The following is a 13,198-nucleotide window of genomic DNA, read 5'->3' as shown; positions in this document are numbered from 1 at the left end:
CAAATAGCCTATACATATTTGCACAATACTATTTATTTATTATAAAAATTTATATATCGCTTGGTTCCCAAAGAAACATATAATAAAACCGCACAGTACATAAAACAAGGTTACTGTCTCTCATTCTCTTTCCTAGCCATCTGTTTGTAATATATTGCATAACCACATCACCTTATGCCTTTCCCTTCGTCACCTTATGCCACCTTATGCCTTAGTCACCTTATGCCTTTCCCTTTAGTCATTATGCTCTTGGGGATTGATGCTTCATGCTCGCTGTGCTGATGTTTGCTTTGCTTCTCGGCTCATCACGTTCAGTGATGATGGGCTGCAGGCTCACCGATACAAGTATTTTTATTTTCTCCACTACAAACAAAAGTCTGTAACTGCTGGATGCACATGGGCATGTCCTGTCTCGTCTCCTGAATCAGAAAAAAACGTAGAGAGCTTGCGGATCCCTTTCAAAGGGATCTCTCAAATGGGGAAAGTGTATCTAATATCTGGACAGTAGTTATCACATGGAATGGTTTAATACAGGTGCTAAAGTGGCAAAGCAAGTGATATGGTTCTCCAAACAGGGGCTGATAAACTAAAGGCAAAAGAAATGGCTTTCATGAAACGCCGAGAAGAATGCTGGAGGACACTCAAAGAAACAAAGAGAAAAATATGGCTGGCTAGAAATGTAAAGAGGTGACGAGACTCTTTTCAGATCTATTCGTGACAGGGAAATGAAGTTGTAGGACTGAAAGACGCTGAAAACCGCTATGTGGAAAATGGTGAGGATAACGTGGACATTCTTATATGAGGAAAGACTAAGAGGTTAGGGCTGAGGGGAAATAAGATTGAAGTCTACTAAATACTGAGTGGTGTAGGATGGGTGCAAGTGGATCGATTTTTAACTCCATCAAAAATTTACAAAGACTAGGGGAGACTTGATGAAGTTACAGAGAAATACTTTTAAAATCAATAGGAGGAAATATTCACGCAGAAAATAGTTAAGCTCTGGAACACATTGCCAGAGGAAGTAGTAAGAGCAGTTAATACAGCTGCTTTAAAAAAAAAAAAAAAAAGGTTTGGACAAGTTCCTGGAGGAAAAGTCTATAGTCTGCTAATGAGGGAGACATGGGGAAGCCACTGCTTGCCCTGGATTAGTTTTCAGTCGTTGCAACTTTATTAGTTCTGGTTACGCTCCAAGTTTGATTACAAAAGTAAATAAATAAATAAATGTCTTTACAGTCTTTCAAACACTTGTATGAAAATACTTTGTTTTTTCTTATCTTTACAAATCTTTTCAAATGTACATCGCTCTGTGAGAAAATTGAGAGCAGCTTGATAATTCAGTTTATAACAGGTTCGTGGATTGCTGCTACTATTTGGGGGTTTTGCCTGGTTTGGGTTTTTGCCTGGAGTGGCCACTGTGAAAACAGGAGACTGGGCTAAATGGACCATTGGTTTAACCCAGTATAGCTGTTCTTATTTTAAAGAAATACTTTTGTATTTTTGGAAGAAAATGTTGGAGAAAGTCCTTGGTCAGCTGACAAAAGAACATATGGAAATGGAGTAAATACTGCACTGTTCACCAAAGAAAGTACTGTATATGTGAAAAACCAAAGGATCCATCCCAGAATAATGAGGGAGCTCACTGAGGTTCTGATGAGTTCTCTTAGAGATTGTTTGAGAATTCCTTGGAGACAGGAGAGGCCTGATTTGTTGCCAAAGATGTGTGTGATTGTGCATTGTCATAGTGAATGTGGACCTTTTCCAGATTCTTGTTCGGTCTCTTCCTCCTAATGGCTTCTCTAAGCTTCTTAAATGTCTCAATGTACTGCTTGCTGGTCATGGTACCTTCCAGAAAATCAAGAAGAATGATGCCCTTGTCATCTCAAAAAAATAGTCACCATGACTTTTCTGTGCTGATTGCTGGCTCTTGAACTTCTTAGGCCTTGGAGAAGAGGTGTGACGCCATTCCACAGACCGAGTCTTTATTCCGGACCATAAAGATATGCCCATTTTCACTAGTTTTTGAGCGAGATCTAAATGCAATAATGAAATTATATTTCCACAATTCTCAAAAACTGTTTTGTGGACAAATTTTGGATCTATCTGGATGTTATGAAAGTGACACAAGATAGAAGAAAAGAAGTTCTTTCAAGAGACTGGGGGAATATTTTTTTATTAGCATATCCATGTAAATGTATGATATGATATTTTGGTAATAAGTATGGTTTGTTTTTTTTATTCCAGACCAATTGAGATCTTTTGTGGACCTTAAGAATCTCTCCAGGGGAATTGAGAATTAGCTATTTGTTCCTTTTTTCTCTCCTAATAAGAGCCTCCCTTCCTCTATATTGTGGTCTAAGAAGGAGTCAATAAGGTTATATTTGTAATTAATCTGGTTTTCTCTTGACAAATGTTTTTTGCTTGTTATGTATTTTCAAATGTATAAATAAAAGATTTTTTTAAAAAAAATACGCCCATGTTTCACCCCTCACCAGATTGGGGAAAAAATGTCTTAATTGGCTTCAAACGCTTCCAGAAGATCAGAGCAAACGTTCACCCTTCTCTCCTTCAAATCAGGGGTCAACTGCTGAGGTACCCACTTTGCACACCCTAAGTCTTCCACCATCCTCTGTATGGCATTGTGCAGGAAGCTCATGGACTGTGACTCATCTGTCCACGCGAATCAATTCATTCACTCGCTGACGATTCATGTCAGTGGTCACAATTGATGGCCTCCCACTGCTTGGTTTGTCCTCAATGCTTGTTTCCCCTTCCTTAAACTTCTTCATCCATCTATGCACCTTGCTCTTGTCAATGGTTCCATCTCTGTACAAATTCTAAACTAAACTAAACCTTAAGTTTATATACCGCATCATCTCCACGGATGTGGAGCTCGGCACGGTTTACAAGAACTTAAAATATAGGAAGAGAAGGAAAAAAAAGGTTTACATGAACTTATATATAGAAGAGAAGAGTAAGGGGGGATAGAATTACATTTTAGTGAAAAGCCAGGTTTTCAGTTGCTTGCAGAATAATTGGAGGGAGCCCAGGTTCTGCAGCAGGGTAGTAAGGTCGTTCCAAAGACCTGTGATTCTGAAGAGAAGGGATTTTCCCAGTTTGCCTGCATAGCGAATACCGTGTAGAGAGGGGAAGGATAGTTTATACCTTTGGGCGGGCCTGTCGAACAGCCCTCACCCTCCTTCGTCAAGAACTCGAGGGCACATTGCTTCTGCTTAGAATCCACTATTCACCTGCAATGAAGAAAAAGATTCTGAAACGCCAGTATAGGGAAAGAGTTACTTTACCAATCTGTGCAATTTGAATGACAAGGTTATGTCCCCTTTTCCATTACTTTAGGTACAGACTCCCCCCTCCCCCCAGCATGTCCCAAATTACACTTATAGATGTGCAGTCCACTTTAGTCCCAGTGGTTGGTGCTTTAGTTCTCCAAGTGTCATCTGTTGCTTCTTTCGTAACAATTGCTGAGTAACATTTCACCCACACAAAGTTTTAAACCTATCCAACGCAAATACTGTATATACTCGAATATAAGTCAATCTGAATATAAGTTGAGACCCCCATTTTCTCCCTCAAAAATGAGGAAAAATGGTTGACTCAAATATAAGACGGGGGCTTAAAATTCAAGTGCCATGCCCTGCCAGGCTCTGCACCCAGCCCCCTCCCTGCCATACCAGGCTTTGTACCCAGCCCCCTCTCACTCCCTGCCAAGCTCTCCACCCAGCCCTCTTTCTTTCCTCCCTGCCCTACCAGGCTCTGTACCCAGCCCCCCTCACTCCATGTCAGGCTTTGCACCCTGTCTTACCTTCCTACCCTGTACTCCTGGTGGTCTAATGGTAGGCCGGGACGGGAGGGAGGCCACCTGTCTCCCATCCCGGCCGACTAACTTTTTTTTAACACCCCCCCCCCCCCCCCCGCGCTTACCTTTTACGCCATATTTAACCCCTGGTGGTCCAGCGGTGTACGGGGCAGGAGCGATCTTTCCACGCCCTGCCCCGTGCTGAGCCTCTCTGTCCCTGGTTCCCATGTTGCGTACCCAACAGGGCTGAGCTTTTCGTGCTTCCTGCTCGGCCCCGCGCTGCTCTCTGAATGGCCGCCACCAGTTCTCGTCCCGCAGTATCGTCTGGGAGGGGTTCAGGGTCTAGAGAGTCAGTTAAAATATATCTGACTTACTGCACTATTTGATACTTAACTGGCTTTGAGGAACTGCATGATCATAGGACTGCATTTTATGCAGTTATTTTAACCAGTTAAGTTCTGAATAAGTGCCAACTCTTGCCCCCCCCCCCAGAATGCCTCCAAAATAGCAGTTTCGGCCTGAGTGCTATCCAGGCATTTTCAGCGCACTTTCCGATGCCTGGTTAGTTCTGGACATGAGATTTAATCCTCTGGCCATTTAAATAATTTTGAATATAAGGCTCATAATTTTGAAGATCAGCTTTTCACTCATTTCTGGGGGATTCTTTTTGCTCGCCTTTTTTCTCAGCACGTGGTCCAACTTACATTGTACCTTCAATCCATAACCCTAGCCCCCACTGTCCGCCAACCCAGCTAGCAAATTCCCCTTAACTATATTCATGACATCCTGTTTGTCTGTTTAGATTGTAAGCTCTTTGGAGCAGGGACTGTCTTCTTATTGGTGATTCTGTACAGCGCTGCGTACGTCTGGTAGCACTAGTAGAAATAATTAATAGCAGTGGTAGTAGTAGATGGGCTGAATCTTAACTACTGTGATCTCTTGCAGGATTTAACAGGCGGATTACAGGAGGGGCTATGCAGCTATCATTTAGTCAATTGACTGTGGACTATTATCCTTCCCACAGGACAGGTATGACATGGATTTATTTTAAAGGATATTTTACTAGGAAGATTTCAGAAGTGTCAGAAGTGCATATATTGTGAATTGCTCGTAATTTTAGTTGGGCATTATCCAGTTAAATGCCACTGATTATTTCCCCTTTGGTGATGGAAAGCGATTTAAGCGGACAGGAGAGGCTACTGCCCACTTCAGTCACTTTGAATATCAGCCCCAAAGTATGTAGGTGAAAATGAATAAAATCAGTTTAGATACCTGAAGCGCAGCTGCTTATGTGATGGAGGTATAGTGCAGGAGGAGACGGACACTCTGTAGCATTAAGATATGTAGGGAACTCGATAGCTACAACAAGCAAGGAACCTCAGTACTCCACTGTACAAACAAAACAGTAAACCAAACTCCCAGGTTGATTGATAACATAAAATAAAAGCAATTTCAGCTGGCAATAATGACAAATAGTCTGTTAAGAAAAACGATCATCTGTATCCACCTTAACATATACAATAGGGTCCACAGACACAGTATACGGCAAATGGTGTAGCAAATTAGGAACCAAATAGACGGATAGGACCCTTCATGGTCCGTGTTTCGGCATGTAGAACTGCCTTCATCAGGGGTCCCTCACTGAAATCGCCCAGCTGGTCCAAAGAATAAACAAATTCATAAAACTTAATGGTTTCCTGAATCAGTTCATTTTAAATGCTGGTTCTGATTAGCTTTGTCTGCTAAACCTTAGTAATGTTTCAGTTGTAAAATCTGTGAAATGTTGGATTATGCCCAGGACAGTTCTTGAATGAACCAGAGTGCTGCAAAATCTTTATAGTTCAGCATTCAAAAATACAGTCAAACCTCGGTTTGTGAGTAACCCGGTTTGCAAGTGTTTTGCAAACGAACAAAACACTCGAGCAAACTTTAACTCGCAAAACGAGCACGTCTACCCTGGGAACAAGCTTCTCTCCCCCCGCGGCTCACCCCCAAACCATTACCTCCAGCCTGCAAACACCGTGCACCAACTCACGCCGGCACCACTGTCTTGCAATCTACTCCTGACATTGCTGCCTGGATATCCCTGGGTGGGGAGAGTTGTGCGAAGGTCCGCCCTCTGGCCCTGATTGGCGGAGGGCGGGCAGGAAAGAAGGCATCTTGGTTCCTTCTGCTACTCTGTAGAGACGGGGAGGAGCTTATGCAGGAAGTGGAAGCAAAAGGGGGTGGAGTTTGGCCGAGGAAATGCTGACTGGCGATAGTAATAGCGGTAGCGGGAAACTGGAATGAAACGGGCCCGTGAAGTGGGACCAGAACCTTGAGCAATACCGGGCACCGTGAGATGATGCTGGAATTTTAACACTTTCAGAGCGACTGGGGGCTGAGAGGGATGCTTTACGGAGGAGCAGGCCTTGAGGTGAGAGCAAGGCCTGTTAATGGTCCCACCAGGTGGGAGGATGAAAAAAAGGGAAAGATGGTCTGTGGGGATGAAAAGAGAGGGGAGTACATATGCTGGGTTGGGAAGGGGAAAAGAGGGAGAAGTGTTGGACCACAAGGCCGGTTTTTGCGATGTGGAATGAATCATCCGAGTTTCCATTAATTCCTGTGGGGAAACTCACTTTGATATACGAGCGCTTTGGATTATGACCATGCTTCTGGAATGAATTATGCTTACATACCATATATAAATATTAAAACTGTTGCGTCATCTCGGGAACACACTCCTCTGTCCCTGGAAATGTTTTGTGAAGGAACACAAAACCCTCTAGAGGACCATCTGTCCATGATGTTGAGCATCCCCAGCTAAGGTGCTGCAGCTGTCAAACCCAACAGTCCCTAAAATGAAGGGACTAAGACTGGGATCCTTCTGCTAACCAAAAGAATACAATAGTTTAACAAAAAGATGAGTCCAAACCCTGGAATATTTTATCTAATTATAGACTGTACTATCTGAGGGTTGGAGACCAGGTAAAGACAATCCAGAGATGAGCTGCCAAAATAGTACACACTGGTCAGTGATCTGTATGGGACAGACATGTGCGAAGCTTTGGGTGGAACTTAAAGATTGATTACAAGTAAATTTCTATATTCATTTGAATCCTTGCTTTTGCTGTTGGAGTGTGCGGAAACCTCTACTTGTGGTCTTGGGCTTTAGTAACGGTTTTCCTAATTTAGGAGAAAATGACTGTATATACTCATGTATAAATCATAGAATCTTTTGCCCCAAAACTTTGCTTGACATGTATAGGCCTTGCTTAAATTTCACCTTAAAATCCTTGAATTTGAGGAGATTCTAAGGGTCACCTTCTTCCCTCCCACCACCTCTCTTTAGGTAAAGGGTCATGGATCTAATATGCTACCATTCTGTTGTACAAACAAAGCAGTTTCCATTTATTGCATGCAGCGTCACCTTTTCTACACCCAACCCCGGGTGCCCAGCACCTGCCTACTCCTCCCGGAGCTGTTTCATGGCCCAAAGAAAGGGAAAAAGGGATTGGGGTTTTTATATACTGCTTGGACAAGGTGTATTAAGCAGTTGACAATTGAGCATTTTCCCTATCTGTCCCGGTGGATTCACATTCTATCGAATGTTTCTGGAGCAGTAGAAGTGACTCGCTCAGGGTGCTGAGGCTGTAGCTCAAACCACTACGCCATACTCTCTCCTCCAGCAAGAGAGGAGATATAAATCAATACAATTTGTACTGCCTGCCCCATCAGAGAGGGAGATGAATCTTCAAATTTAGCCTTGACTCAAAATTATCTGTTGACTTACGCACATGTATATACAATAGGCCTGAAACTGCACTGAAGAACTTTCTTGGCTAAAATGATTTGACATTTTTAATTCTTCAGAAAATGTTTTTAGCCTTCACTGCAAAATGTAACTATTACAGGTGACAGCTGCAGCCACTGGATGCATTATGTTGATGCTACTAAAACTCGATGTGGCTGGGCAGAAGAATTATTCCAGGAATTCAAGTGCAGTACCGAGATGCTTAAACAGGCTGTGAAGGATCAAAGTGTAAGGTCTCCAACGAAATCCCCACAGCACGTGAATGCAGGTACTTGAAAACCGACCCTCAGCCTTGGACTTATTGTGCTGCTGACTGGAGGGGCAAGTCTTAATTACAACGATGGCCATATTTATTTATTAATCACATTTCTATTCTGTATATTATCTATAAAATCGAAGCAGGTTTCAATAAACAGACATCCGATCAACATACTTCTTAAAACCATGGCTACTTATTTTCTGCAAACTACATTTTAAAAGGAAGCCTCCATGAAATCAACATGTGCAAACTCCTTTTATTTTAGCTGATGCCATCCCGATTGTGTCTTTTCTGTGGTATCACTTGTGTATGATCAGGTTTATCCTTTTGTTTCATCAGTGATGTTTGTTAGTTTTACTGTTTTTTATTTGTTTAATGTTTTTGTTTTTTTTTTATTTCTTTATTCATTATAAATTCTCAAACAAGTGTACAATAAATCACTTCATAATATACATTTCCACTTGAAATTATTACAAATTTCACACCACAAGAATTATCTCCCTCAACCCCATACATATATCTTTATAAATATCCAACACTTTTAACCCCACCCTCCACACATACATAATAAATGGGGTTAAATACAATTTATTTATTATAATAATCTATTTACTATAATAATCTATTAATGGCCCCCAAACATCTTTAAATTTATTAAAATATCCTTTGTGGTCTTTTTTACTTATAAGAATCTCTGCCTCAGTTTTCTCAGCACGCTTCTCTAACTGCTCTATTTTGAAATCAGCTGCCTGCATTCTCTTCGTTAGGATTTCCACTTCTTCCTTAAGGTCTTTAATGTTTTTAGCACTTTCTAACACAATTTCTTTAATAGCTTGTAATTCTTTCATCAAATCCCTGTTTTCAATGTCCTCCGCCGGCAAGGGGACCGTTGCCAGGGATACCGACTCCAGCTTTGAGCGTTTTACACTTCCCGCTCCTCCTCCCGCCGCCGAACTGTTCTTACTATGTTTGCCCGAAGCCATAATTAATCCGAAATCACTTTTACAACCCGACTTACACCACTTTACAACCTTTTTTTTTTCCAATAATAGCCTTTCTTCATGGAGCCTCACATTCACCCGTCCATCTTAGAACGCTGCGAAGCCACGCCCCCCCCTTTGTTTAATGTTTTAAATAAATCTTTTTATTGTGCACATATGAAAGCTACAGAACATAAAGAAAAAAAAGACTTACAAAAGGGCTACAATGCCCAACCTAGTGAAGAAACAGAAAGATAGAACATTTCCTTGTCTCTCTTTATAATTACTGGTCCTCTGCAGCACCTATCCCTGAAACCCCCCTTCTATGCCCACTCACAAATACTCCTGCCTACCCCTCTCCCGAACCTCTCAGAAACCCACGCTGCTGTGTACCCCCCTCCGCTAATGCCTTTTGGGTGTCATCATAGTAATCCTCATCAATAAGGCCAGCATATGCTCAAGAGGAGACAGATGGTGGGCTCTCATTTCAGCCATGCCAGCAGCAGGGATATATTAAGAAACTTTTTCTGGCCCCCTTCTTCCCCAGTTCTGAAAGATCCCATAACAGCAGTACCCTCCCCTGGGAAGGCATTTTCATACACTCCCTGCCTTCCTTATATTGTATATATTCCTTAGAAGCAACTAGCCCCAGTTTGTAATTCTTCACCATATTGATGTAGCAGTGATGTAATATTTCTTGAAGTCCCATATCTACTAGGGTGTTGTGTGCGTCCTCAAACAGTCATGCATCTTGCATCTCAGTTTTTCTCTGCCAATACTGCACCCCCAGCTGTGCTCTGCACATGATGTATTTTGCATTTAGATAATTTGAATTGGACAGTGCTGAATAATAAATCCAATCGCACCCAATTTGTCCACAAACCTCCCTTCTTTCTTCCACTTTCTTGAGCGCCACCATATGGTGCCACATATTTGTCCTGGAGGTGTGTGAAGGAGCAAATGTTGTAGCTTTCATAAGTTCATCATCTCCAGGCTAAGAGCCACTTTTTTTAATGCTGCTTTTAACTCCCAACTCCAACCCGCGTCTATTTTGTCACTTCCTCTGTAGCTCCCTACCCCAGTTATCCTGTAGAGTGCTACATGCATCTGGCAGCTCTATAAAAATAAGTAGTAGGAGGATATACCCGACCCCATTCCTCTCGAAAAAAAGGCACACAGCCCCCAAGCCCTAGGTCCTCCTAAAATTTCTCCTCTTTTTACTCTGCAGGTAAAGAGCAAGAAGCCAAAGGAACATCTGCAGATCCCTCCCTTCTCCAGCAATCAGAGGCCAAACTGATGTCCAGTTCTGTGGTGGTTCAACTTGCAGACTTTAATATTTACCAGGTAGATTCATGTGAAGGTGCAACTTTGGAATCAATTGACTTTCTTCTTCCTCTTGTCTTATTTCAAGAGCTGTTTGTTCATGATTTATCTAGTGAATAGTGGTAAAGGAGACTGCTGTGTTTCCTAGAGAGCAATCGTTGTTTTTCCAGGTACAAGCAGACTGCATGAGTCACATGTTAATGATGCCAAAAGCTTTTCTGCTTATATATATAGCCACTCGTGAGATCCCCTCTGTCAGTCATCTTGTGATGCTCCCTCATTAAGAGGGAACTAACTTTGGTGGCAAGATGCTCTCAGTCTCTTTCTAAAATAAATTCATCAAGTTCTACTAATTTTCCTTTGCTTGAGACATAATCAGAGGAAATTAATTATAGTTTCAGAGATATGGATAGAAGATTTTTCCATCTTTGTTTTCATTAAAAAGATGTGCAGGTTTAGATGACTTGGTAGGAGGCTGAATCCAGTGGCTAAAATATAAAAATATCTTAGTGTACATGCTTTAGAAGTTGTACATTAAATTCTAAAGGAGATGTAAAAGAAGAAATGAAGAGGTGAAGGGAAGTTACTGGGGCCGTATGGTCCTTATTTGTCGTCAGTCTCTGTTTTCTATGTTTCTTTCACATAATTTTTTTTGTAGGTTTCCACAGCAGACCAGTGCCGCTCTTCCCCTAAAGCATTGATTTCTTGCAATAAGAAGACTCTCTACCTCCCAAAAGAGATGTCCGCTATTCACATTGAATTCACAGAGTATTACTTTCCAGATGCAAAGGATTTCCCTAGTAAGATCTGTTCCTTTCTTATAGCTCTCAAAGAAAACTATCAATCAGAGTGAAACGGTTATGAAAGGGCTGATGTTGCTATTGTCAGTTCTGATACTGATAGTTTTGCATAGCATTTGGAGGCAAAAACGCAGACGCGAAAGGATACGGCAGAGATTAATAGGTTGAATATAGGGGAAAGTGAGGAGAGTGGACACTTTGACATCATCAGGCTGCTTCTTAAAATCAAGTCTCCCTCACGAAGCTACTTGTTGCCTTCTGTCAGGGTGCTGCTGCACGGTTCATAGACAAAATCGCGCAGACAACGGAGTGCAAGGGTGACGGCACGCCGAAGAAAAGCACTATTTTAAAGGGTTCCAACGGGGGGGGGGTGTTGGTGGGGAACCCCCCTATTTTACTTAACAGCCATCGCGCTGGCGTGGTGGGGGGTTGTAACCCCCCTCATTATACTTGAAACCAAACTTTTTGCCTGTAGCTTTTCCGATTGGGGAGAGCTCTTCTTTGCCGGCTCCGGAATGAAGGCGAGTCGCGAGTGTGGGGCTGTTACTGCAGCGGTGCGAGGTGGAGAGCAGGGAGGCCGTGGTGACGTAGTAAGCGCGCATGCGCACTCTTGCCGGCACAGCGCGACAGATCAGGGAACACGCGGCGAGAGTGCGCATGCGCGCTTAGCATTTTATTATTATAGATTTATGTACCGTTTAAAACTAAACAGTTTACATAATTTACATATATAATTTTAAAATAAACATACACAGAATCCTCAGAAGTCATGACTACAAAATAATACGTTTTCCCGAACTCAGTCACTTACAAAAACCATTTCTTTAACAGAGTTTTAACCATTTCCAATGGCAATGGAGTGACAAATGCCAGCCAGCTTTGCATGCTTTATAGATGGAACCTTTAAACAGAGAACTCGACACTATGACCAACAACTTAAACATCAAACATACAGTTTTAAACTCTATTTGAGAGGCAATAGGCAACCAGTGAAGATCACGCAAAATGGGTGTACTGTGATCAAACTTTGAAGCATCCACAATCACACACGTGGCAGCATTTTGTGCCAACTGATCCCTGTGTGTTGGGAGTGATATCAGACTGAAACAAACAGTGCAAGTTGTGCAGTCGGCTTTTTTCAGTTGCACTTACGAAAGAGATTAAAACCACTGTTAACTAAGAAGGACCTTTGAAATGTTTGTAAAATCGGTTATTGTAATGTACAGTGGTGCCTCGCATAACGAACGCCTCGCACAGCGAACACTGCGCACAACGAACTTCAGGTCTTGCTTCCCACAACGAACTTTGTTTCACACAACGAAGTCGCCCGAGCTGCATCCTTCCGCGCAGGCACCGCGCTTAACTGCCCTCTCTCCGCCTGGCTCCCTGTGCAGTGGCGGACCGTCGGCTCGCAGGGGCCCGGCGCCTACTGCTGATGCGTTGGGGGGGGCGGAGCTACTCTCGCCGCTTCCCCGATGCTAAGGAAAAAAAAAAAAATGAACAGTTAAGTCCCAGTTTTTGCCGCTGAGACTCTGCCCTCTCTCACTGTAAAATTAGACTCTACTTAGTCTGTCTTTAAATTTAAAAAATGTGTGTTGTTTTAAAAAACAATTATGTTTTTAGATGTATCTAAATAAAAATAATAACAAAAAATTTATCTTTTTTTTATGTCATCTTAGCATATTTTATGCTGCAGAACGAATTATTTTTTTTAACATGTATTGTTATGGGAAAACGCGTTTCACATAACGAACTTTTCGCATAACAAACTTGCTCCTGGAACCAATTAAGTTCGTTGTGTGAGGCACCACTGTATTAGATTTGGGGATGATCGAAATGTCAAATGCAGGCATTGCAAGTGATCGAAAATGCTGCGGCTAGAGTAGATTTCGATGATGTGTGGCGGGTTCAGTTTAAGGTGTTGACAATCGGGCTTCATGTTTTAAATAATCAAGCACGTTGGTATTTGAAGCAAGTCTTGGCTATGTACATTCCAAGAAGCAATTTAAGATCAGTTAGTGGTTGAAGACGCTACTTATGTGACAACGGCCCAATCTGCTTTCTCAATTGCAGCTGGAAAAAGGCGGCCTAGGTATTATGTGGTTTTATAAGAGCACTTAAAGAAACATATTTATTTGTGCAGGCATTGGTGTTAATTTATTGGTCATACAGAGGAGGAATATATGAACAGGAGGAAATGGCGAACAAATGTTATGTAGTGGAATAGTT

At 42.1% G+C, this 13,198-nt stretch overlaps 1 protein-coding gene across 3 annotated transcripts in view; it reads left to right on the top strand.

Annotated features, from left to right (window-relative positions):
• Positions 1 to 13,198, top strand: part of UHRF1BP1L (UHRF1 binding protein 1 like) — a 92,211-nt gene that overhangs the window by 37,940 nt on the left and 41,073 nt on the right. For all 3 annotated transcript variants that reach the window (XM_033952933.1, XM_033952932.1, XM_033952934.1), the window contains exons 9-12: positions 4,760 to 4,843; positions 7,708 to 7,875; positions 10,075 to 10,190; positions 10,828 to 10,969. In XM_033952933.1, the coding sequence (XP_033808824.1) occupies positions 4,760 to 4,843; positions 7,708 to 7,875; positions 10,075 to 10,190; positions 10,828 to 10,969 (510 nt within the window). The remainder of the gene's footprint in view (positions 1 to 4,759; positions 4,844 to 7,707; positions 7,876 to 10,074; positions 10,191 to 10,827; positions 10,970 to 13,198) is intronic.

Source organism: Geotrypetes seraphini, chromosome 7 (assembly GCF_902459505.1).
Source record: "Geotrypetes seraphini chromosome 7, aGeoSer1.1, whole genome shotgun sequence".
In the NCBI taxonomy this organism is placed as follows: domain Eukaryota; kingdom Metazoa; phylum Chordata; class Amphibia; order Gymnophiona; family Dermophiidae; genus Geotrypetes; species Geotrypetes seraphini.
This window is presented reverse-complemented; position numbering and strand designations above follow the sequence as displayed.